We start from the raw sequence: 27,424 nt of genomic DNA on the forward strand, positions 1-27,424 counted from the left end.
ATCCATCTCATCCCTTGGAAACGTTCCATGAGAGCAGCTGTAGCTCGTGTTGTGCTGCTGCTTCATTCTTGTTTTTTTCCCACTCATTTTTCCTTTACTATCTTCTAACCCACCAGGCTTTTTGTTACGGAGGCATCGAATAAAAAAATTAACGCACAACTGATAGTTTTTGCTATTTTTGAATATTTTCCACCATGTTTTGAAAGTATCAAGACATCACCGCCTGTAGGCTTGAAACACAGCTCTGAGTGTGTAGCCTGCTCCTTCACTGACAGCAGTTGTAGTCAGCTTGGATTCACAACAATTACAATGTATTGCAACAGTGACCCAGTTTTATGGCAAAAAAATATCAAGATGTCCATAGAAACTATACTCAAACCACTCCTGCAGCATAATCCACTACTCCTCTGTCCATTCCTATGCTTACAAAATATGGGTAAATTCACAGCTTCATATTGTCACTAGTGTGGTTAGCTATTTGCCTTTGTCATCAACATAAGAAAACATAGGTGTATGTGACAAAAGTAAATACAAACAGAATCAAGTTTGACACAGTTTGTAAGTGTCTTTGTACCAAGACTAGGACAATCATGTTACGGTGAAATGTGTTAAACAATATATTTATGTTTGGTAGAAATTAAGTGGTTTCAGTCATGAGAATAGTCCATTTTGCTATCCAGGATTAACTTTTGAGACTTTGCTCACCATGTTTTGGTAAGTATTTTCCTTTGTGGTACTGGTGGAAACTCATTATAACACACACACACACAAACATGTGTTGTAGAGTAAAATGTACACTATGTAGTTTAATTTAAGTTCACACAAGAGTGTAAAGGGTCTTGTATAGCTTAAATCCAAAGGCAGGAAGTGTGGAGAAATTCTTATTTGGGCTATACTCAACCAAAAAACAGTCTCAGCACTCCAGAAAATGTTAGGATCCAGGAAATGAAGAAATATCCTTCTAGCATTTTTCTAAAGAAACTTGTTGATGTGTCAGTTGAAGAGGTTTTACAACATGACTCAGTGGTGAGTTTCACCCAAATGTATTAAAATCTTCCATCTCAAAATATGAAAAAACTACATTAGTGTACATACTCCAACAATAAATTACTTTATTTTTCTCTCTGGAGATAACTTGTTCTGTATCCTCTGACAAAACAATGCTCAGATTTCTAAGGATCATCAAATCATTTACCAAAATGTTTGGCTTGAGGACAAGGGATTTTATGAGAAAAACAGGGACGATTACATAATAGGCTGATGACTTCCCATTATCTCTGTCTGCTGCACTGTGAAGCTCCTGAAATAACTGGCGTTTGGAAGCATTTAACATTTATAGAGGCAAACATGTCGGGACAAAGGGCAGGGAAGGTAACAGATATACCCAACAAAAGGACTTGACACAGCCTCCACAGGGGAGAGAGAGGAGACAGTCACAAACACAAAGTCGCTAACATAAGTGCACACTGGTGCACGCACAACACACACACATTCACAACCTTTTACCCCCAGGCACATGATGGCATTTCAGCACCTAACTCAGACAACACCACTGTAGCGCTTCTTGCCTATTACAATTCTTTTGTGTAAAGCGTGTGTGTATGTGCACATATGCTGTCTGTCTGACTGTCTCCTAGCACCTGTCTACTCATCAGACCTCATTCTCTTCCCAGTCTATCCCCTTCCTTTCTGTCTCCCTGTTTGTTTCTTTCTGTGTTATCTAACAAATTAGCTGGAGAAGGTCGTGTCCTGCTAGGAGCTGGCTGAAACAGGAAATAACTGATTCAGAAGGATGAACAGCGACTTAGACAACTAGTTTCCACACTCCTACCCAAACATAGCGTTATTGGGCTGTAATGCAATTATCCAGAGTGGGGAGGAATTGGTTAGTGGTTTAAGGACAACTCAGAGCAATGGCTGTGATGGCATGCTGGCACAAACAGAATACAGAGGAGGTAATGATAACCACAGCAGGTGGAGGATGTTATGTAAGCAGAGAGGAGGGCTGGAGAAACATCAGTAGTTTTTGTTTTCTTGTTTTGCTCTCATCATTTGGCATTTTGTAATGTGAACATTCTCATTGTTTGTTCTCAGCTGTACAGCCCGCAGTCAGGACAGCGATGAGTAAATGAATATCAAAGGCCATTCACTAGTCGCCTTTTCTGTTGAATAAACAGACTATTTGGCAGTAGCGCTGTGAAATGTAGCCGGCTTTGCTCTCCTGTCTTGCTGCACACCTGAGCTGGCCTTTCAATCCTTATCAGACGTTATCACGGTGTGTATGCGTGGGTGGGGGTGGCAATTTCAGTTAAGAGCTGAAGGGATGAGACTGGTTTCCCATTTCATGCCTCCTGCCATCTCTCTTGCTAAACATATCATATTGAAATTCATGAACATACTGTATTGGAAAATGGACAAAAGAGATATGCACATATACATAGTCAGGATGCCCGTTCCCCCACCCAACCACCCACCTTGCCAGATTTGATAAAATCATTATCACCAGCCATGCGAGTGCAACTAATGAATTATGTATGTAATGCTGGGCCACAATAGTACATCCCTTCTGGCCTGCTACCTTTCTCTTAGAGTCACAGTAGCTACCGGTTGCTAGTTCCACTGCTTAGGGTCATATCAGCTAATCCCTGTCTAGCGCTATTACAATTTCCATTAGCATGGGACACCACTATATATGCATGTGCACAGTGGTATACACACAAAAGCATGCTGAATGCACACATACAGACACACAGGCACGCTCCAGACAGAAAAAATAAATTGGACAGGTGTATAGAAAGACACAACTGCAATCATTAATAATGACAACAGATGTGACTTACAGATGTGACTGACAGACCCTCAAACTGGAGAATAAGCGGGCATCAGGTGTTAGACTGCATCCCTTCATGATCAACACAAAGAAACAATGACATGCATCAGATTTAACACTGTGATGGACAGCTTGGGTTTGACGCCATAGGTGAGACGTCAATTATTTCAGTCGTCAAGTGTAACAGATCAGATGGACCCAGCCTCCTCTATGGCCCATCACCCTCACCTACACATTCACATACAGACAGAAAAACAATAATACATGCACACAGGGTTGTAGTACTCAAGCCCATGCCTAGTCTTCACTTTGCAGTGTCAACGGCTTTGTCTAAGCCAATATTAGATGTTCACTTAAATTTTTTTAGTCATGTGTCAAAAAAGACTACAGGTATATAGTGTTGGATGTGATGCACATAAAACTGCACAGTTATATTTCAGAGGAGGCCAGTGAATTATTCTGGTTCACTGCTTACCTGCTGACAGTATAATGCCTCCTAATGGCTCCTAGGAGAAGATGGTCAAAAAATGAGCAAGTCAACAGTCAAGTTTATGTTATTATTTGCTAATGAGCCTGTATATTCTTGTCCTTAGACTACAAGGTCATACAGCACACATCTGTGCAACATTAGCCCAAAGCTATGTCTAATTAATATTCATGTCGGGGGAGGTTAGCTCATTACCTGCGGTTATCAAACAGGAACATTGTATACTGCACTGTTTACTTTAGTCATTCTTACATTGCTGTTACTGAAACACTGCTACACTGCTGTGGTTTAATATGCTCTTACAGTACAGAGAAACATGACCTTCAGCCCCCCCGCATGTTGTCTCAGAGGAAACCGATCTGAGTTGGTCATTTACATCATAAATGCATCTGATTCTGAGCCTTGCTGTCTGATCACCACAGATTATACATTGTCACAGAGAAGTGAAATCAGATGGGCACAGTGCAGAGATCTGAGAGTGTCTGAGCCTTGCTATTAGAGAGGAAGTGACTGATCTAGTATTGACAAGGTACAGATAATGCATAAGTAATTATACAAAGCTGTCTTACAAATGTATGTTTTGAATTTGTCAGAAGTTTAAAAAGTCTGTGACATTTTCATTCAAATGAATGAGCATTTTGCCAACAGATGGAAATCATCCATCAACCATGTACCATTTAAATAGCATCACCTGTGATAGACACCATTTCTGAGCTGCTAAGACTTACACAAACTCTGTTTACACTGTTTAACACTGGGCCAGTGGGTGTTTTTCACAAGATAAGACAATAGGCCTGAATGACAAATGTTTTATTTTTTCTCTTAAAGGCCATGCACACCCACACAAGTGGGTCAATAATTCTGGCTGATTAGACCTCTGCTCAGGTTTAAGGTGAACAGAGCTATGCTGAGAATGACAAGAGCTCACTTGACTCAATGTAGGCTACTGATAAGAATGATAAAGGTGTAATTTACCCCGCCCTAACAGGTGCAAGAAAGCTAAGAGGAGCGTCATGGAGATGCCTATCAAACATGGACTCCACATGTGCACACAGCCCAGAGAAGAGGTCTAATCAGGCAATATAATTAAAACCACCTGTGTGGGTTTACCCTGGGTAAGCAGGGCCTTTAAATTTGAAAATAAAACCCTACATATGAAACGTTCATGAACCATTAACCCAATGAATATCTAATTTCCACGCACAAACAAGTTAAAGGTTAAAAGTTCAACATTTTGGGAGATATGCTTATTCGCTTTAGTGTTCGATCCTTGTTAGAACACTGATACCACTCATGTACACTAAATATGAAGCTACAGCCAGCAGCCAGCTAGCTTAGCTTAGCACAAGGACTAAAAACAGGGGGAAACAGCTAGCCTGGCTCTGTCCAACGGTAACAAAATCCATCTACCAGCAGCTCTAAAGGTCACTAATTAACACATTGTATCTTGTTTGTTTTATCCATACAAAAACGACAAATCGCTGTTTTTGGGGATTATGTACCAGATTTCTTGCCTCTGAGCAGTTGCCAGGCAACCAGTTACCAAGAAATATTCCGACAAATAACCCCCCCTCCATAAGATCAAATCTGTGTGTACCAATATTTCAAGAATGAATTAATGCATTGCTAACTATTTTACATTCTGGAAACAGTTTGATAATCAATTCCAGACAAACATACACATACAAACACATGGCATCAATGTCCTGTCTTGGTGTGAATGACTCATTATGTAAATCCCCCATTCCCTAAGTAAATTAATGGTCTGTATTACAGTCAGCTACACTTATCCCTAAACCTGATGGACTGATGCTCACACAGCTACTTCAAGCCAAACTAATAAGGCACTCACTGAAACACATAAGTAGGCAAACACATTAACAACAATGTTCAGCCAATAATCAGATAACACACTGAAGTTGCACTCGGTCCCTCACACACAAAACAAACACTAGAAATTCTTCCCCTGGAGACACTACACAGTTAATACTACACCAAACCAATGTACAGTATATATCTTTTTCTAACTTATGCTGAGTTAAACAGAAAGATGAATAAGCCAAGAAGCAGCGCCGCAGTCAGCACTACCTTATTTTAGGATCAGCTGGTTTTAAGATAGTGTCCAATGTGGGTTGAGGTTAAGACCAAAATAGGCAATAAACAATGCACATGTATTTCCAAAGGCAAAAATAATAATACTAAAGCATCTCACAAGAGTCAGCAGAGATGTGAATCTATCTGTAGGGGTTTTGTACAAAACCCTTCAATAACCAACTAGCCGAGGATTTTGATTTTAATTACTGTAGAGAAGTATTGTATCCACATGGTAATCTCTTAAAATGTTTGTAGTTCTGGGAAGAAAATAATTATATGTAGCAAAGGTGAAGACAAAATATGTCTTTAAAATTGTTAAGGCTGGATAAACATTAGCATGCAACCCTGCTGAGAGTAATATACACACCCAATTTCAACAAGAGAATGGGCTGACAAAGAGTCATCAGTTGGCACTCAGCATGTTTGGCCAGCATAACCAGCATCACAGAAAATCAGATATAATCCACAAGAAAAAGTATCAGATATAAAGACTTATCTATCTTCCATACATGTTGGTAACGTCCAGATCAGTGGAGTAAATGTACTGCACCAATCATAATCCCCATCAATGTAAATAGGGAGCAGCATTAATTAAGTGCTGCATCCCAGATGATTATCTGGGATACAAGCACATGGGAGGGTTGGGAACAGTACATGTCTCTTATGTTTTTATGCAGCTCTTACCATTTGTATAGAAATTAACAAGGAATGGCAGCAAAGGAATAAAATGTGCGTGTTTGTGTAAGTGGAGGACCGCGTAGGATGTGAGGGAGTTGTCTGAGGGAGGAAGACTGAAAGACAGATTAGGCTGTAGCAGTGCTCAGACGGCTGCACACACACCACACAACATCTTGACCTTGTCGCAAACTGCACAACCCATTTCATTACTCACACAGCCCAGTAACCTGGCCTTTCCGGAGACACAAAAGCACACACACAGACACCATTCTACTCTTTCGTTATTAAAGCACGCTCAATCCCTTACAAGGCTGCAGCCACACACATCAAAAGATTTCACTGCTCATCAGAGACTCTTAGACAACGATGAAAATGGATTCTGACATGGCATCCTGGAAAAAACGCTGGCCTTAAGCTCTGATATCATGCGTAAGAAGTCAAATCTAAAGACACCAAGTCTTGGCTCTGCAGCAATAATGGAAATTTGTTTTTCTGGGATACAGTAGTACAAATACAGATTACTAGTCACACACTATGGAAGTTCCACTATCATTTCCATATTTCCATACAATGAAAATATGAAATTCTGACATGAACTTTCTGTTCATACTAGACACAAGTTTCTTTAATTTTATTACCTGAAAAGATACTAATTTCCCACATTCCAGCTCAATAAATGCATTTAAATATCTGTTTTGAGTGGTGAATTATGCATCACTGTATACCTTAAGTTACATTAAAAAGAAGTTAACACTAACATAGCATGGCACAACTCCAGACTCAACACCCGAGTGCACTCATATTAATCTCAGGTGACTTCAACCATGTCAGTGTTTCAACAACACTGACTAATTGGGACACTGCAGGAATGTTTTGAGGTGACAAACTGGGATGTACTCTGTGAGCCTCATGGAGAAGACACTGGCGGGCTCACTGAGTGCATCACTGGCTACATTAACTTCTGTGTGAACTGCAATGTCCCAACTAAGATGGTCCATTGTTATCCAAATAACAAACCGTGGGTAACAAATGAAATCAAAGACATCCTGAATGCCAAGAGGAGGGCCTTTACTGATGGTAATAGGGAGGAGGTGAGGGCAATCCAGGCTGACCTGAAGGTGAAGATCAGGGAGGCCAAGGCGAAGTACAGGAGGAAGCTGGAGCAGAAACTCCAGCAGAACAACATGAGAGAGGTCTGGAGCGGCATGAAGAGCATCACTGGCTTCAGACCGACTGGCAGCAGTTGAAGGCAGCTTGGACAAGGCCAACGAACTTAATCTGTTCTTTAACAGATTCGACACACCGGCTCCTGCTCATCCCCCCTCTAACTTAGCTGCTGTCTGCCCTCAGACTCCTCTGAGTCCACTGCTCCCCCCTCCTCCATCTTCCTGGGAGAGTCCTACTCCTCCCTCAACTGGCTCTCAGGCTAACGGCCCTCTTCAGACTGATGTCTCCCCCCCTCCCCCGCCTGTAACCTCTGCTGTGTGCCTGACTACTGACCAGGTGAGAGGACAGCTAATGAAACTCCACTCAAACAAGCCCCAGGGTGCTAAAAACCTGTGCCCCCCAGCTATGTGGAGTCCTTCAACATGTCTTCAACCTAAGCCTGAGTCTTCTAAGGGTCCCTGTTCTGTGGAAGACATCTTGCCTTGTGCCTGTGCCAAAGACGCCATGTCCCAGTGGCTCCAAGGACTACAGACCGGTGGCACTGACCTCCCACATAATGAAGACCCTGGAGAGACTGGTGCTGGAACAGCTGCCACCCATGGTCAGACCCCTCCTGGACCCCCTTCAGTTCGCCTACCAGCCCCGGCTGGGAGTTGAGGATGCCATCATCTTCCTGCTGAACCGCATCCACACCCACCTAGACAAGCCGGCAAGCATGGTGAGGATCCTGTTTTTTGACTTCTCCAGTGCTTTCAACACCATCCAGCCAGCCCTGTTGGGTGAGAAGCTGGCAGCGATGCAGGTGGATGCCCCCCTTGTGTCCTGGATTGTTGACTACCTGACTGGCAGACCACAGCATATGCGTCTGCAGCACTGTGTGTCGGACAGCATGGTCAGCAACACTGGGGCCCCTCAGGGGACTGTCCTCTCTCCCTTCCTCTTCACCATCTACACCACAGACTTCAGCCACCACACAGAGTCCTGCCACCCTCACAACTTTTCTGATGACTCTGCTGTGGTGGGAAGTATCAGCGGTGGTGATGAGACTGAGTACAGGGCTGTGGTGGGAAACTTTGTCTCATGGTGTGAGCAGAACCATCTGCAGCTCAATGCGACAAAGTCTAAGGACCTGGTTGTAGACCTACGAAGAGCCAAGGCACCAGTGACCCCGGTTTCCATCCAGGGTGTCAGTGTGGACATTGTAGAGGATTACAAGTACACATGGACAATAAACTGCACAGGGCTAAGTACACTCAAGCTCTTTACAGGAAGGGCCAGAGCCACCTCTATTTTCTGAGGAGGCTGAGGTCCCTCAACATCTGCCGGACAATGCTGAGGATGTTTTATGAGTCTGTGGTGGCCAGTGCTATCCTGTATGCTGTTGCATGCTGGGGCAGCAGGTTGAGGGTAGCGGACGCTAACAGACTCAACAAACTGATCCGTAAGGCCAGTGACATTGTGGGGGTGGAGCTGGACTCTCTGGCGGTGGTGTCAGAGAAGAGGATGCTGGCCAAACTACATGCCATCTTGGACAGTGTCTCCCACCCACTCCATGACGTGCTGGTCAAACAAAGGAGTACCTTCAGCGGAAGACTCATCCCCCAAAAAGCACCACAGAGTGCCACAGGAAGTCATTCCTGCCTGTGGCCATCAAACTCTTTAACTCCTCCCTCTAAGTGTCAGTCTATTGACCCTAAGTCATTCAACTGGACATTGATCACTAACATCACTGCAATACTTGACATAATTGTGCAATATTCTGTGTTAATACTGCTGTGCAATATGCTCTTTTCAGTTTAAAATTCCCTATTTATTGATATTTATTCATACTTCAATTACTGCTGTGCAATATCCACCGTCTCATTATAATCTTAATAAGCTACACTTAACTTGACAGATCATGTACTATTACTTACTCCTTGTATTATTACATTGTATTATTATACCGTATTATTATCATCAACCTGTAAACCCACTTTGTTCTTTACACTTATTTAAATTTTATACTTATACCCACTTGGTATTTAATTTATCTGACCTGTATTATAGTGAATTATATTTTTTGCTTAGTACTTCTATTCCCGTGTGCACTGATGTGATAGTGAGCTGCTGTAACAAAGAGTTTCCCCTCAGAGATCAATAAAGTATTTCTGATTCTGATTCTGATAATTATAAGTAAATAAGATTTGCTCTATTTCAGTGATGATTTGACTGACTGAACAGGGATTTATCCCAGCAACAGAGCTTACATTAAGTTGTTGAGACATTTGACTCATCCTCTGGGGACCATGAACATCTATACTAAATTTCATGGAAATCCATCCCATAGGTGTAGAGATATTTCATTCTGGACCAAAGTGGTGGACCGATCCGACCGACCGACATCGCCTTACATAGAGCCATGCCACAAGTGCTATGTTTAATAATGGGGTGTTGTGTTGATGTATTTTAATTTAATTCTAAGTCAACTTAAATGTATATAAACAGATTTCTAAACACACTATTGCCATGAAATTTGGTACAGGGCACCACTGTGCCTAAGTACAGCCTCACAAACACACAAACATATTCTCATGCACTTCCTGCTCATTTAAGAAATCTTCGTATATGGGTTGTTTCCAGGTCATGCAGCAGAGACAGAATTAGACCTTTTCTTGTCAGCCAGTTGTGCTTGTCTCATTACATCATTCACTGTCTGTAACACACAGCCATCTCAAATTTACGTCATCTAACCCCATTCAGTAGCTCTCGGGTTTCCACATACAGAACTAGACACAGTAAAAGATAGTATTAAAGGCATAAATGATCTTTGGGAATCATGTTAAAATGAAGCTCAGCTAGTTTAAAAACTCACATTTTTTAAATATTTTCAAACGTGGGACAATGTTGTAATAATATGAATCTTATTTCACACTGTGTGACATCTACTGTGATAAACAATGGATTCTATGACAAAAAAAACATTATTAAATACTTTTCTTTGTTGAGCGTTTTGTCATCAGTTTACATTTTTTTTAAAACACCTACGTAACACAAAGCTAACAGTTTCTTCCCATAAGAATATAAAACAGCAGCATCTTGGTATTGAATGCGTCAGACGGCGCTGTAACATCACAGCTTTTTAGAGTTTCAGCCACTTCAGCTGAAAGTTGACAGCGCCAGCAAAAAAGGGAGGGAAGGAGGAGAGAATGGGAGATGAGGTTAAGAGGTTGAGTTTGGGAAAAGGAGGGGAGGAGAGGGAAGAAGGGATTAAAGCATCAGAAGGTATAGTGCTCCTCTGAAAGATGACAGGCTGATGGCTACTCCCACAGGACTGACTGGAAGAGTAATCCCCGCAAATGGAAGAGTTTAACAGTTACCACCCACTGAGAGAGGTGCACAGACAGAGACGATACGCATTCTCGAGCATACACACAAACACACACAGGTGCATTTACACAAACATCCACATGCGGGTACACAACATACAAACCAGGAATGATATATAGAGCATACATACACACAAACACGAGTGCTAGTAATTACAGTTACTTGTGCACAAATATAGCCCAAAAATATTAGACACGTGTACATGCTTGCACATCACATATTGTACATACGCACAAACATTTTGTTAGTGAACTATGCAAAAATATTACTACAGATGAAAATACCAAACATAAAATGAATGAGTTAATAACTTTGTGCAGCAAAATAATCCTTGAGAATAAAAGAACATGTCTGTGTTCTACACTAAAATGCAAAAAATGTCCAAATCTACACAAACACATACTGCATGGTAAAATCCTTCATACTACAGAAGTGCAGTGGGTGAGGACACCTGACACCCCACTGCACCCTCCAACTCTGAAGCTTTCTGTGTACATCAGCAAAACCAAGGACCGTTGTGTGTTGCTGTTCTCCCATGTCTGTGGCAGATTTGGACTGGTGTGACCCTGCTAACACATCAGTGCTTTGGTAGGTTTATGCTGTGTTAGCTGGCAAGCTCAAATAATTAGAAGCACAAACAGCCAGAAAGAGGCAGACAACAGGAGGCAGAGAAGGATGGGATTTTGGTTGGGGCTGTGAGATGCTGCCAAGCTAGTGAATGATTTTAGTTCAGTGAAACCCACAAAACCTCAGGACAACCCATACTTCATCTGGCCATTTGACATTAGAGCTAAACAGACAAGACAATTATGACTAAAATAGGGCAATAAGGTGAATGAGGTAAATTATCAGTATTGTTTGCATTTGTCAAATTAGCTTTTCCTGTAATTACTATGGCATTGAACAGCCCATCTGGTATTGAATTAGTGGATTAGTTAATTGATTTTCAATTAGTGGATTTAAATGGAGAACACTGGTCATTTGTCTCAATTATGCACAATCAACAAACTGTTTGTTCCTCTTTAGACAATGGTACATATAACATCCAGATAGGTTTCCTGAATGAGTGACAAACTGCCCTCCTGATGACCTCTTCCTTTATTGTTGTTTGACTGATTGTTTCAATTAAAGATGTGAGCCAAAAACAAAGCATGAAACTGGCTTCATGGTCACAGTTAATGAGCAGCTTTCCTGGTAAAGGGCAACAATATGTGATAGAAGGTTCAAGACTAAATAAAAACTACGCACAAGCACAAGTGACCTCTCTAACCATAGGTTTAAGTTCAACCTTTACCCTAATATTTTCCTAATTTCAATCTTAAACCAAGACCTGCCAACAAACTAGGTAGATTTTCCTCATTTTAAGGAAAACTTTGGGATGTACAACACACACACGCTCAATTTCATCATCACTCTCCTACTATGTGTGTGGGTGTACAGCAATGCGGTGAGCTAAACACACTTCCAATAAAGCTTGAAGTCAGAGGAATGACTGAAGTTTTTACTGGAAACAACTGTGAAAACAGTATTGGAAGACAACTTTAATGATAGAGATTACAAATCAGAAAATGATGAGATTCCATAAACAAGAGTTAGACCAAAGGTGTTGTAAAAAATGAATTACTACAGTAACAAAGAAACTGGATCCACAAAGTATAGACTAGCTCAGTCAAATTAGCTGCATTGCTCCTCATGCCAGGATCACAGGTAAAAGATCAACATTAAGGCCCCATAGACAGTACAGCACAGTAATTAATCTATTAAATTTACACAGTCCACAAGAGTAAAGGTAAAAAGAGTAAAATATATAGCTTAACAGTTAGCCCAACAGTAATTCAACAGCTATTTAGAATGTTGCATCAGCAAGTAGTTAGTAACTGCTAGTAACTAACTGCTGCTAACTGTAGCTGCCATTAGCTATTTAGCTAAGGTAGCCAGTTACCGGTCCTATTGCTCGCTGACCGGGGATTGTTGGTGTTTACACCGCTAACACAGAAGCTATAGACCACCGGGAGGAGGAGGTTTTCAGGCCTGGGGCAGGGGGGGACCCTGTGGGGAATGCTGGCGGGGAGCGGGCAAGGGAACCGGGCTTAGCAGCCTCCCAGTGAACACGGCCGGACCGGGACCAAACACAGCATCCGAAACAGACAGAGGCCAGTTTGGCGACAGGGAATCAGAATCAGAAACATAATCAGAAATACTTTATTGATCCCCGAGGGGAAACTCTTTCATTACAGCTGCTCATTATCACATCAATGCACACTTGAGAATAGAAGGAATAGAAGTACTAAGCAAATCAAAATATAATACACTATAATACAGCTAAAATAAATTAATTACAAAGTGGATATAAGTATAAAAGCTAAAATAAGTCTAAGTACCAAAGTGGATTTAGAGGTTGAAAAGTATGTACGGTATAATACAATGTAATAACATAAGTAATAAGTAATAGTGCAATAATGAGTACTGTCAAGTTAAGTGTAGCAGATTAACCAGATTATTAGATGGTGGATATTGCACAGCAGTAATAGAAGTATGAATAAATATCAATAAATAGGGAATATTAAACTGAAAACAGAGTATATTGCTCCGGAGTATTAAACAGAGAATGTTGCACAAAATTTCAAACACTGCAGTGATGTTAATGATCCAATGTCCAGTTGAATGACTTAGGGTCAATAGACTGACACTTAGAGGGAGGAGTTAAAGAGTTTGATGGCCACAGGCAGGAATGACTTCCTGTGGCGCTTTTTGTGGGGATGAGTCTTCCGCTGAAGGTACTCCTTTGTTTGACCAGCACGTCATGGAGTGGGTGGGAGACACTGTCCAAGATGGCATGTAGTTTGGCCAGCATCCTCTTCTCTGACACCACCACCAGAGAGTCCAGCTCCACCCCCACAATGTCACTGGCCTTACGGATCAGTTTGTTGAGTCTGTTAGCGTCCGCTACCCTCAACCTGCTGCCCCAGCATGCAACAGCATACAGGATAGCACTGGCCACCACAGACTCATAAAACATCCTCAGCATTGTCCGGCAGATGTTGAGGGACCTCAGCCTCCTCAGAAAATAGAGGTGGCTCTGGCCCTTCCTGTAAAGAGCTACCAATACACTACCAAGGTCATTTACAGCAGCTCCAACCAGGACTCTGGCTTCGGGGACAACGAAGACAAGGAGGCTTCAGGAGAGGCGTGAAGCAGAAGAGCAGTGAGAATCAGCCCCGGGGTGCCAGGAGCCAAACCCGGCAAGAAAATCACCTCGGTGTTGTTGGAATGAGGGTAGACTGGACGCTACAGTGACTCACTATCGCATCTTGAGGTACAAAGTGGTATTACGAGACAGGACAGGCCGAGGCTAGCTAGTTAGCATGCTAACTTCAGTAGACATCTCTGCAACACAATACATTGATGTTTTTGACATAATGTCATAACTGTGATTTCTTCACATTGGTCTGACAAGAGGCTTAATGTATAGAACTGTGCCAGTAGGGGTTACTACTAGCAACAGAATGTTCAACTGAAACCAACTCCCACTCGAACCTTCTCTCTGTAACTGCAGGTGTTGTTGTCAACAGGTTAATTGCTGTCCACGACTAACAAGACTGAGGGCACCACAAGTAATTAATACAATAACTTTAAACACCAGGAAGAACACTCAATCCATCACACACACACACACACACACACACACACACACACACACACACACACACTGTGTATAATGATCACCAACATGTATGGGAGAAAGAGATGAAAGATGAAAGAGGAGGTCTATACAGTATCCATGTGTTCAGTCAGCTTACATATTAAAGATACTGTACAATTACAGTATTATGGTTTATTCGTACACAAAGTGATGTAAGATGAACATATGCATGCATACTGCTGGTTGTGTTGTACTGAAAGTGGGGGGCCTTTGGCTAATGCAAGCTGCTTTACATTCGTTGTCCTTGAATATAGCTTGGTACATAGTAGATGTCAAGAGCCCTTGCTCAGGAGCCCTTAGGCAGTATTGGCCACCATCAGTACATTTATGATCAGGTTACCTTTCTGGTTCAGAAATGTTAATCTGGTAAGGTCAAGCATTTGGAAGAATAGAAACAAAACAACAAAACTTCCCTAGAGTTGAAATGATTAGTCGATTAGTCAATTAATAGATTGACAGAAAATTAATAGTTTAAGTCATTTTTCAAGCAAATATTTGCTGGTTCTAGCTTCTCAAATGTGAAGCTTTGCTGATTGTTTTTGTTTTCCATGATTGTAAACCAAATTACCTTTGGGTTTTGAACTGTTGTTCAGATAAAACAAAAAAAAATGAATATGTCAACTTGTGTTCTATTTCTAACTATTATCTGAGATTTTATAGACCCAATAGTCAGCAGACACAGCCCTAGTCTTCTTCTTACAGTTCAGATTCCCTGAACATATTACTTTCCAAAATCTTTTCAAGTAGATGAATAATTAACCAAAACGTGGGGTGAAGTGTATAATTTCGGGCTGGGTAATTCAAAAGAATGCAAAATATGCGCATATTATCACAGTAATTTCCTCCTTCATCTCAAAGAGCATGGGGGTCAGAGCCCAGACACACTCCATTATATGTAATGGACAGAAATGAGAATGACAGAAAAAAATACAGAAAAGCGGACTAAAGAGTGAGAGAGAGGCAGGTCTGTGAGGGAAGTATTAATATTTATTTTCTAGTGTGGCCATGAACAGTGTAGAAGTTCTATTCTCTGGGAGATGAACAGGAGCGTCAGTGACCCTCTCTTCCTCTTTCATTCCCTCCTTCCTGTTCTCCTCCCTCCCTGACAAGAGAGGGTGTGTAGTGGTCTTCATTCTGCTGGGAACCGCAGAACACTTCACACCTGAGCAGCACATCTCACACATACATATGAGAGTCTTAAATTGAAAACTCACAAACACATGCACATAAGTGCACTGGATCAGCTCTCTGAGAGAGAGAGAGAGAGAGAGAGAGAGAGAGAGAGAGAGAGAGAGAGAGAGAGGCAATAATCACAAAAGCATGAAATCTATGTGGTGTGCCTATACAGAGAGGTCACCTTGCAGAAAAAAATATGCGCAAACATACTTGCTTTAGGTTAGTGTGTGTAAAGACTGATCTGTCTTTACACACATACACATGTACAGTATCTATGGACTGGGACACACCCTTTCCTATTCGATTCCCAACGATTTAAGCTGACAACGTTTGGCAAACTGGTTTATTTTCTTTCGCTTGTTCATCACTTCCTCTTTCTGTAACTCCCTAAATATCCGCTTTAATAACATTTGAATGGGGAATTAATTTACATAACAGAATCCAGAGTCTGTCCGAAGGGAAAAATCTGCATGAATGGACTCTGGGGAACAAAGAGGTGAGTGGGGGAGAGGAGAGAGGGGGCAATTTAAAGATAATTTCTGATCTGATCATTTCTGTAAGAATCAAATAGTCCTATGTTATAAAATGTGCAATTTATATATGTAAAATATGCAGATGAACACCAACATGTATTGTTTCTCCATGATTATGGCCACTTTTATACAGATGTCATAAACACTACTGTATATTTACACATTTTGAATATGTTAGTTTGTACATTTAATTGTTTTTTAGGCCTGCAACTAACGATTGTTTTCATAATCCATTAATCTGTACATTCTTTTTAGCCATGCTAGCATCGTGGTTCTAGGCATGACAATGTCAGTCCACCACTATGGTCCAGAGTGAAATATCTCAACAACTATTGTATGGATTGCCATGAAATGTTATTATGGATATCCATGGTCCATGTAGTAGATAAATCCTACTGACCTTAGATAAAGGTTTTACCTTATCCTGTGAAATATCTCAACATTTACTAGATGGATTGGCAGAATTTTTTCACAGACATCCCAATGACTTCACTGATCCCCTGACTTTTCATCTAGCGCCACAATCAGGTCAAATTTTCAATTTGTCCAAGATTTTGGTTTATGAATAAATACCTGCCAAACTAATCGCATTCCCATCAGCCTCAGCTGTACTTTGTGTTTTGTGTTAATTATCAAATGTTAGCATGCTAACATGCTAAGACACTAGACAATCACTAGATTGTGACCAACACTACACCTGCTTAACATCAGCATGTAAGCACTGTCCTTATGCTGAAGTTAGCATTTAGCTCAAATACAGCCTCACAGAACTGCTAGCGTGGCTGTAGACTCTTAGTCTTATTTCAGTTAGTCGATTGATTATTTCGTGGATCACTATGTCCCAAAGCTGCAAAATTTCTTGTCCAACCAACTGTCCAAAACCCAAAAATATTCAATTTACAATTATTTAAAACAGAGAAAAGCCACAAGTCATCGCAATTAAGGAGCTGATAACAGCAAATGTTTGGCACTTTTGCTTGCTAAATAATATGAATGATGAATTGGTAATCAAAACTATTGGCCATTCATTTTTTTCCCAATCCACTTATCACTTAGTCAACTAATCGCTTCAAGCAGTAGTTTTGTTTATGACCTACTGTATGTCATATCCAAAACATACAGTATAGGTATGTGGTAAACAAACTAGCATTTATAAAGCTTATAACAAGCTTAATATGGTGTAAAATCTGTATGAAAATGGCGATAAAAAGACAAAATGCACAAATACAGTTTGCTCATATGCAAAGTACATAAACTGTACATTTTGAAATATGTAAGATAGTTTTACTATGCTGTCACTTGTTTGTGATCAACATATGTGATATTCCTGCCATTGACCATTCAGGAGTTAGACACAGAGGCATCTCTGGAATGTCACACAAGGTCAGCGTCTGGCAAGCTACTCAGTTGCCAAATATCCAGTCATGTGTGTCTCCCTGCCTTCCTTTCAAGCAACAATCTACTAAACAGTGTTGACAATCCTACAGCCATTCATCCCAGAACGAATAATAAGCACCTTTTTGAGTAAAAGTGAGAGTTATGGTCATGCAGGTTTAGCAGGTCACTGCGTTCAAAGGTCAGACCCCTAAACTGCTGTTTGACCATGGATGGGAGGGGGTTTGTAATGTGTTAAATAGGCCTTTGAATCCCACTGGAGTCATCTCTGCCCAGTCTACACACAGTGTAGCTGAGACTGGTCTACTGGGCTGAAAGGCTACTGAACCATTTTCATACACTTAATACAGAATCCAAACGCTTGAACATTTCTCCTTTCCAGAGAGCGCAAAATGATGTCAGCAGTATAAATGTAACAGAGGATAAAATAAAGAGCAGAAAAGAGAAATTAGCTGTCAAATTTGAGAGCAATGGGGTGTTCAGGGGCTCCACTCTCATGATCACATGACACAGAGCTCAGGGGGCAGAGGTTAGGTCACATGGGCCTTGTAATTAGTCTGTCTACCAACCAACCATGTCTCATAGGCCAGGCACCATTTATGGCATCTCACCCCTGACCTATGGCTCCTAGTCTCTAAAATATCCCTACAATGTCAGTGGTAGACGGTGTACCGGAAGGTAAACTCTCACCTCAGAGAATAGAGGAAGGTCACAGGGGAGTGAGCACCAATATACCTCAATAGGATCATTCAGGCTAGTTCCTGTGTTTGTTTCAAAACATGTATCTGTGTCTCTCAAGAGAGTAACAATTGTACCCTAAATCACACAAACCTGTGCTAATACAAATGCAGCTCATACGAATAAATTGATTAGTTGATCAATCAGTTTTGATCATTGGTTAATTGTTTCAAGGGATACGCCAGCAATTTAGTATTGTACTTTCATTATGTTGGAGTCTCAATAAAAAAAATTATGATGAAAATGTGCGCAGCGGAAGCTGAAATATCCTGACTCTTAGCCCCTAGTATGGGTCAAGCTCCAAAAACACTGGATCCTAATGCATCTTGATAGTATCTTTCATTACACCCTCCCTACCAGATGAAAACCCACGTCTTTGAAACTCCACATCCTCAATTTGTAACGCAAGCTTTCTGTTATAAATTTGTAGTCTCCAAGCCCAGGTTGAGATCACCCAGATGACCCTCCAAAGCCACAGAAGACATTATGCAGCAGTTTTCACAGGCTGAGTAGTATTCCTCATGAAGAGTGAACTGATGTGTTGTTTTTTTAAAACAAAAATGCAAAAAAAAAAAAAACGAATCACTGGTTGTTGCTTCACAAATTGATTTTTTTTGAGACCAAAAGCTCAATGGTTGCAATTTAATTCCAAACCTGAAGCCACACATCTGTTAAGAAGCCACACACCTATATGAGCTTTTCATTTTCTAAATGATTGATACCCAGGAAAGTGGGAAAATATTCCACCTCAGATAAATCACCTATACAGACTGAAGATGGGTGGGAATGTACTGTATTACGTATAGCATGCAACTGTTAAACAAGTAAAAGTAAAAACAGCTAAATGTGACCACACTGGTTCTTGTCAGCAGTGCTTTGGGGAGCAAAGCTGGATGCATATGGGGGGGGGACAACCCTGTAAATGCTCACAGACAAAGCACAACTACTAACACAGGCCCATATACACACACACACACACACGCCAGTGAAGTACACTTCTCTCCATTTATGTAACTTAGTTGAAAAGAAAAACCTCCACCTCTGAGTCATCTTTCAGTGAACACCAGAGGGACAGTCCTACCAGCTCCAAGTGTGACTGTGTACATGTGGGTGTTCGATATCAGTTAATAGCAGGACATTTTTCCTTTTCTTTTTAATGATGCGCACACACGCCCACATGCACTCACTGTAACTATGTAAGCAACAAAAGGATTGAACCCTGTAAGACTGGTTTACCGATGCTTTTGGAAAGAACACGCAGGGCTACTGTACCGTGTAAAATCCTGAAGCAATGGCTGTTAAAGGAAGAATACGCCTTAAGCATTACTTTTCACCTGAAAGCTTCTTGTTGAGATGCAGTGACAGTTATGCTCCAAGCCTTACATAAGAAAAGCTTGTCTGTTTTGTGTTTGCTCAATCGGGGGTTTGACTGAATCTGAAGGTGAAGGCTGATGCTGACGTTTTTGTTGGCATGCTTTTGCCAAAATTTTAAAAGTGTACTCTTGGAAGTCCTATGAAATACCACTTATATGAGGCACTAAAACCAGAGTTACTACTTACAGCATGTGTGGAATCTTAGCTTAACAGTTTTCATATCTGACCATGTATACTGTGGACCAAGTACAACTTAAAAATCTAATCCAAAAAGTCCACCATATACATCATATCTGAGACAGAAAATAGGGATACTCTGATTATTCATAAAAGTCCATTATATTGAAAAATGACCTTTCACATGATCGTCTGCCAACAGCTGGTTGGACAGTTCTCATTGTCTTTCTCATTCTATTCTTTTCTACTAAGCTTTGTTGGACTCTCCTGCTGTCAGGGCCTCTCTCCCTCACTGTCAGCAGCACTGGTAGTCTCTCTATTATTCATCACCTCCACTCCCTGGCTATTTATACAAGCTTTTACAGTCAGTCTGTCTTTCTGCTCTGCTGGCTGCATCTGTCTACATTAATACAGATATTTCAACCTGTACAGGCAGTTCTAAGCTGCCTATGAGTTCTTGGCCTGAAACAGCATTATTACAGATACCTAAGCACAGGAGAAAAACATATGCAAACATTGACTTTCATGCATAAAGGCTAATACATCCTGCTACCTCAAAAAAATAAAATAAAATGGAATTGCTCAACTGTATAACGCTACACTTTCCTCTGTAAAATGGAGTCAAAATGATATGGCAATTACACTCCCACCACTAATGACCCTGATAAAAACTGTAAAACCACTGGTGGATTTTACTGAAAAACAACTGCAGATCAAGTGCTTAAAGTTCCCTATTTTTTAATTTAGCACTGCCACCAATTCTGCTGCCTGACTGCCTTCAAATCTGAAATTTATGAGCAGTAGATTAGATTCCTACTACTGAGTAGAAAGCAGAGCAAGAGACACATCCCATTTGCCAATAGATTTCCACGTCTTGCTACATATATGATTATTCCACTGCACATTTTCAGAGCTAAACATTTCATGTTTAAACTACGCTCACATTGCAGCTCGCCTCTGGATTGCTCCCTGAGGTATTAACTCCACTGAAGGGCCTCAAATATCTAATTTCCCCTGGAGAAGAGCAGAGAGTGCCAAGCCACTTCACATGGGAGCATCCACCATTCCCATGAAAAGGAAAAGGCTTTTAAAGCATGCAATTTCTGCAGCCATGTGTCGGCTATCTGTAAGTAGCAGGGATGTGTATACTGTATGTGAGTGCGTCCATGTGTGTTACTGTGTGTGTCGGCCAGCGCATGGGCACAACTGTTCAGTTTAATATCATGGATGAAGAGCAAAGGCCAAGATTCCAATTTCAACCCAAAATTTCCAATCATAATCGTTATTTATATTTTAGTAGGCCTGTCTGAGATGTTAATAAAATTTTATGTTTTTATGTATGTGAAACAACAATAAATAATTTAAATAAACAAATTATTTCCTGTGCAGCATAATAAGGCCTGTGTGCCCAGTAATGATGAGAAACAATGTTAATGGCATTAATTTGGTCATTTCCAGCCACAGGTATGCACAGCTACACTCCCATAATGTAAAAATATACAATTTGTATTTTTTATTTTTTTTTATCATGAGGACAAAATGTGATCCAATCCATCTGTGGAGTATCAGACAGAGTACTTGTTACAATTTGAGTTATGAAGAGTAGCAATGCCCTCTAGAGGATGATCCAGCTTAATACACCGTCCAGATAAGAGCTGATCAGAGTTTTTGCTATCAGGAGGACCTTCCAGAAATTCCCTTTCTGAGAATCTAGGGTTTGCAGATTCAGCAACATCTTAAAAGTCACCTCTTAAACGTACCTGTTTTAAATGCTTTAAGTCTTTTTATTGTATTGTTTTTGGTACTGTTAACATCAGGCCAAAATGTCCTATCGCCCAAGGTCCGCGTCTGATTAACAGTAAAAACATTTCTCTCTTAACATTTCTTAAACATTTGGGTTGTTTTTTTTTTTAACCTTTAGTCTGGCTTGTCTGTCAGGTGGACTGCGCAGTATCAGGACTGAAAGACCACCGGTGATCACACATGAACCCAGATATCTGCCATATCTGATAAATATCCGTTGTAAAATTTGTAGATTAAGCAAGTGCAAGAGAAACATTTACGTTGTTTGGCACATACGTCTTAAATTGTTTGTGTAGACCACTTGTCTTTCCCTCCTTTCATTCGTGTCTGCCGACTATGTAGGCTATTTTACATTTGTGCAATTCCTTGCCAGTGTTGGCCAAGTAGGATAACTTGAACATGTTAACTTACTACTCATTGGAAAAGTCATTTTCCATAGATAGATAGAAACTACCAGCCAGCCTACACACTGGAGCTCTTTACTGACCATCACGACGTGAGCTCTGGTGGCCGCACACTAGACCCCGGAGGGCCCGTGCTCGCAACTTCTCAACTCTAAACAAAACCCAGGCGATATCAGGATATGCCGGTGACAAGCTAGCAACTAAGAAGGCAATTTATAACTTACCTGAAAGGGCTTTCCTCCTGCGGCGGCGGATGCTACCCCCGTCTCTAGCTAACATGTCCGGGACCGATGATACAACGAAATCTGAGAAACTTCAGATTCTATGTCCTTTACCAAATATTGACAGGTGGGTTGCTCTAACCATGGCCCGATAAACCCGTTTGGGGGACCTGGGCAAACATTTGCTGGAGGGCCCCCGTTGCTCATCAGGTACAGTGCACACAGCTCACTATAGATGGCAGCGTTATTTATATTTGCCAAGAGATCCTGAAACCTATCTACACACACCTATCTTGAGGTAGGTTTTCTGTATGTTAGTTTGTGGTCATTTGATGAAATACAGCTTTATTTAGGAAAATGCACCATGTAAGCACAATATAAGCTAAAATTATAATGTTAGAACTAGCAATTGACACAGGGACCCCTTCGCACAAGACAGGGCCACAAAATTAAGAAATAATAAAATTACAAAAGCACTCAAGCCCACAACTATTAACACTAATCACAATGACTCCACCTTAAGCAGGGTCTTGAACCTAGCACTGGTGGAGCCATCGATAGTGATACTAATTACACCTGTATTTATAGTCAAAATGTCCACTGTGACAAAGGTCTATTATTATTATTATTATTATTATTATTATTATTATTATTATTATTATTATTTTTAAGCTCAAATACTTTTGTGAAAAGCTTAAATTCCAATTCCACACACTTCACATATCGGCAGAATTATCACACATGATGCAGATGAACTGACAATTTATTGATTAACTTCATAAACTGTATACAGTTGTTTACTATTTGTGCGTTACCAATTCTTTGGGACCAAAGCTAATCAGCAGACATATAATACCCATACATATAATTGTCATGGAGAACGGACAGGGCAAAGCACGGCTCATGTACTCTCTTGACTAGTCAATAAAATGCCAGAGTATTGAAAAGGACAAACTGTCACATCAAGTAGCTAGGTTGGTCTTGTTAAGTGCTGTGGGTAAAAGTTGTTGTTGTTGTTCTGGCAGATAGTTTACTGCGTGATGCCAATGACTCCGCAGGCCAGACGTCCACCAGCATTGCCTGTCTTTAGACTCTCCTCATTGCCTCCTTTTCCCAGGTCATCAGCCTTCTCATGGATCTAAAAAACACAGGACAGAAAACACAGTCAGAAGAGTGATTATCAACAGTTTATAGCCTAAATGCTAAATTCCAGTCCGTAAGATGCAATATCCTGCAGATTTTGGTTCCTCCCACACCATATGAGCCACACCTGGGCCTGTCTCATAAAACCAAGATGAACAACTTAACCTCATGCAAAAACCTGGCTCACAAACGTTGACTGGAAGTGAAATGGAATACGCTAGGCACTTTTCCTTACCACCATGGTTCTGCCAATGATTGAGTAGGGGCCAGTGAGGCTGAGCATCTTGTCCGTGATGTCTATCTTGGCAACATTATCTGCTCCTGCAGTCACATTCCCCAGGTCTCCAACATGCCTATTTACATTTATTAAAAAAATAAATTAAAAAAAAACCCTACACATTTACTTGTATTAAACCCATCTTAACAAGGACAGCATATATGGGACTTGTTCATGTAATCATAAGTTGGTCACAGAAAGCAAGGTTGATATTTTAACACACTCTAATATGAATTCTTAACTGACAGCTTTGACTCAAGTATTAGACCAGAAAACGACTTTTAAAAAATAAATAAGGTTGAAATTACAGGTTTGTCAAGAATAGACTTGGAGAAGTGCTTTTGTTGTTGTGTGAAAAACAAACCTTAACATCCCGATTGAACTGATAATTATTTCCAAATCCTATAAAGTATTTTGTGTGCCAGATCCACTCGAATTCAGTCAGCTAGGAGGGACCCTTTGCAGAATTTTGCTTAGGGCCCCAGGGAGTTGCATGTCGATTTAAGTGGTGCTCCTAAATTTTCAGTTAGGAGCACTGGTGCCACTAGTGGAAAAAGTTAGTGTACAAAAGGCCCATTAGGGGACCTTTGCTGCATGGACCTTTGCTGTACCCCCCTTCCCTCTCCCCATGATTCCTGTCTGTGCCTCAACAGTTACTATCTAACAAAAAGTGTGATATAAAGCTACCTTTGCTCCCCTCCAAAGAGCAAAAACCACATATGCACTAACAAAGTAAATCAATGCTTGTTCTACCTCCTGACAAATTATCTGTGACTTGAAAACATTTGTTATCAGATGTAAATTGGACTACACACAGACCGTATGCAAAACTATGCAAACTTTTCTGAGCTGTTACTGAACCAGAGTAAATATGACTTATCTATTCAAACAGAAAACATTGTAACTTCCAGTAGAATAGGTCTTCCCATTTCATTCAGTTATTGATCAGATATGAGCCTTTCAAAATTGTATGATTTTATTTCAAATCAATTTTTAAAGTGTCCTCATTTCATGTGAGGGAGCTTTAAATCTATTACTGAAACTATGCGTAAACTGTTAACCATTTGCATCAACTGTTATAACGGGCATTACCAGGCACAATGATTTGCTCAAGATTGTGGCTCATAACTACTCTTCCCGCAGACTGGACTCACCTCTCTGCATCATTAGGTCCGGCATGATTCTTGCCGTGGGGATTGTAGTGAGGGCCTGCACTGATGCACCCTGGGAAAGAGAAATACAATTTAAAAAATAAAAATCATGTTTCTCATGAAGTGCAGGTAAGCTAAAACCAGGCAATGCAGTAACATTAATTTGCAAGTACTGCAATTTCATTAACCTAATAGATTAACAACTATTGTCAGATGCTCACCATTTGTATTGTCTCCAAAAACATGAACATGGAAACCATGCTCACCAGGGGTAAGGCCTTTGATTTGGCCTGTCAGCTTCACAGGGGCTGAATCACTCTTAAAACAGATCAGGATAACACAATTTATTAGGAGAATACAAAAGACAAAAGAGCTGTCAAAGCCAGGTGGCTGGAAGGACTTGAAGCTGAAGTAAACAAAACAAGGATTAGTCAGTCAGTCGTTCTTGTTAGTAGCCCAACATAAAATATAAAAAAGCAAATGTAAAAGAAAGTTGTACAACTTGTATTTGATTGATGACTCTACTAGACATCAACTCCAAAAAACTGTCTCCCAAAAAAATATGTCATAATATCTAATACAAAAAAGGCATAAAAATACCCAAATAAATATTAAAAATAACTAGCTAGACTTTAATACCATTATACATTAGGTTCTTAATACATCTCCTCGATCTCCTATGGACTTCACCCAGTCATCTGATAAGAATCTGGGTTCAAGTTATTCCATCACCTTGCTTAAACATAACATTTCCTGTCATGCAATGGGTGCTGTCGCTGACCTCCCTATGCACCAGAAAGAAAAACAAGGTATCATTGATACATAGTGCAAATTCCATTTAATAGGAATATCTTATATTTTGTAACATCATTAAGTTTTAACAAATCAAAAGGTTGAGTCAAATCCACCAATTGTTGGAAAGTTTTACTCTCCCTTGTTGATGTATGTTCATGATTTGTAATTTAGATAAGAAGGAGGCTTTAGCAGGAAAGCTAATGTGGCCACTGATCAACGTCTGGCTCCTGTGTTGTGTAGCAGGCTGCTGTCTGGTTCACTGTGACCATCTATGCCTGTAAAAGAACGCTGACATTACTGCTATATGCAAAATTTGACTGACTGTATTGAAAGGTATCCCTCTATGGAGACTGGTACCCAAACAGTATTGTGTTGATTAATGCAAAACCAGGGGGCGCCATCATGAAATCAATAAATCTTAAATTTCCGCTTTTGGTTTCTGATTTTCCCCCCCCCACCTCAAAAAAAGAGAACACAGGACAAGTGATTCAAAATGTGTACTTGGACACTGAAATGTTAAGGGCTTTGAGTTGATAGCTTTGCAATAGTAACACAATGTAGGCTACAATGTGTCTGCTTTTATGGGGTGTTTCATGATATTTCAGTCCAAAACTGCAGCACTAGAAAATGCATGTTCATACAGTGATATCTATAAAAATAGGATACCCAAATAAGCTTCATAATCAATTTCACTGGACAACATTTTTAGCCCAGTGGTCAGAGCATCATGGATGGTTATGGAACATAACATGCAAGCACGTGCCGTTGTCTTTGGGTAGTCAAATGTTGACACATTGTTGCCCAGTGCGCTACACCCTTGTCAACATGGCCAAATATTCGAGGTAAAAGGCAACAAGAACGAGAGCAGGCAGTGACTCAGCAAAAACAAATTGGCTAATTACTGGGATAACGTTTGCTCTAAAGGCTATCATTAATAAAAGGCAGCTTTTGACTGCAACTAGGTCTACAAACAGAAGTGCTCCCTGACATGGTGTGGTTCCGCTAATCACAATAGACTGGCAAAGTTAGCTATGTCAGTTTCTAACACTAACGTTGAATTTATGCAACAGGAGTTCCCAATACACGCGCTGTTGATCATTAACAAATAACAGGCTCTAAACGTTCAAAGGTTATGAGTTTAATGACAAGCCCATGTTTCTGGTTGTTATATTAACTTGGTAATTACGATGCGTTCACACAAGCAGCCTACTTTGCATAAGAAGTATCAGTTACTGACTGTATGAGCACTTAACGCTAACGTTAATTGATGTTTTGCAACGTGCAGGCTAACGTTAATTAGTGTGCAAATTTCTGCAGTGCAGTTAGGTAAGTTAACCTATACAAATCAGCGCGGGTTTACAAAATATGACCAAGTTCGATGCCTTGTTATTCAAATATAACATGTAGCTAACGTTAGCTAGCTAGTTCAGTTTCTCTTGAAAGCCGGTCTAACCGAACTACAGGCTTGTGAATGGAGAACTTCGCTAGCTTAGTATTAGAGCGCTAACTCTCCCAGGAGGATGCTTGTCAAATCTCCGGGTAGTTTCATAAAAATGACTAACAAGATACTTCTTCATCTGAAAGCAATGTAGCACGCCTTACCTCCTGCTCAAAATAAACGGTCCCGCTGGTCTCTCCATCTCCTCTCAACACACAGACAGCTTTAAGCACCATCTTCGTAGTAATGTCACAGCACGCCTGATATTGGTGGGGCTTGTTCTTCTAGTGACAACCAACTTTGTAAGGCCCTGATGGGCGGGCGCATAATACAGACAGCCAATCAGAGTCAAATGCAATCAAACACATACATTTTGATTGGGTGGAGAGCAGCTCATTAAGCAGGTGAACAAATCCTCAACAATCACATTATCATTTAAAGCTTTATCCACGTTAAATAACTTAATCAGCC

At 40.6% G+C, this 27,424-nt stretch overlaps 2 protein-coding genes across 3 annotated transcripts in view; both read right to left on the reverse strand.

Moving 5' to 3' along the window:
• LOC122887808 (rho guanine nucleotide exchange factor TIAM1-like) overlaps positions 1–22,263 on the reverse strand; it is a 79,339-nt gene extending 57,076 nt beyond the window's left edge. The window contains exon 1 of one of the 2 annotated variants that reach the window (XM_044221348.1): positions 22,153–22,263. The gene's annotated coding sequence lies outside the window, so the exon portion shown is untranslated. The remainder of the gene's footprint in view (positions 1–22,152) is intronic. The other variant, XM_044221345.1, reaches the window with a different exon arrangement.
• Positions 22,264–22,894: 631 nt separating this feature from the next.
• On the reverse strand, positions 22,895–27,274 carry sod1 (superoxide dismutase 1, soluble). The gene is made up of 5 exons (XM_044221353.1): positions 27,118–27,274; positions 24,942–25,038; positions 24,724–24,793; positions 23,528–23,645; positions 22,895–23,287 (listed from the first exon to the last, which is right to left on the reverse strand). The coding sequence occupies exons 1-5, from the start codon at positions 27,187–27,189 to the stop codon at positions 23,180–23,182; spliced, it is 465 nt and encodes a 154-aa protein (XP_044077288.1). The 5' UTR covers positions 27,190–27,274; the 3' UTR covers positions 22,895–23,179.
• Between the last annotated feature and the right edge of the window lie 150 nt (positions 27,275–27,424).

The sequence above is a fragment of the Siniperca chuatsi genome, linkage group LG14, assembly GCF_020085105.1.
Source record: "Siniperca chuatsi isolate FFG_IHB_CAS linkage group LG14, ASM2008510v1, whole genome shotgun sequence".
Taxonomy (NCBI): Eukaryota; Metazoa; Chordata; class Actinopteri; order Centrarchiformes; family Sinipercidae; genus Siniperca; species Siniperca chuatsi.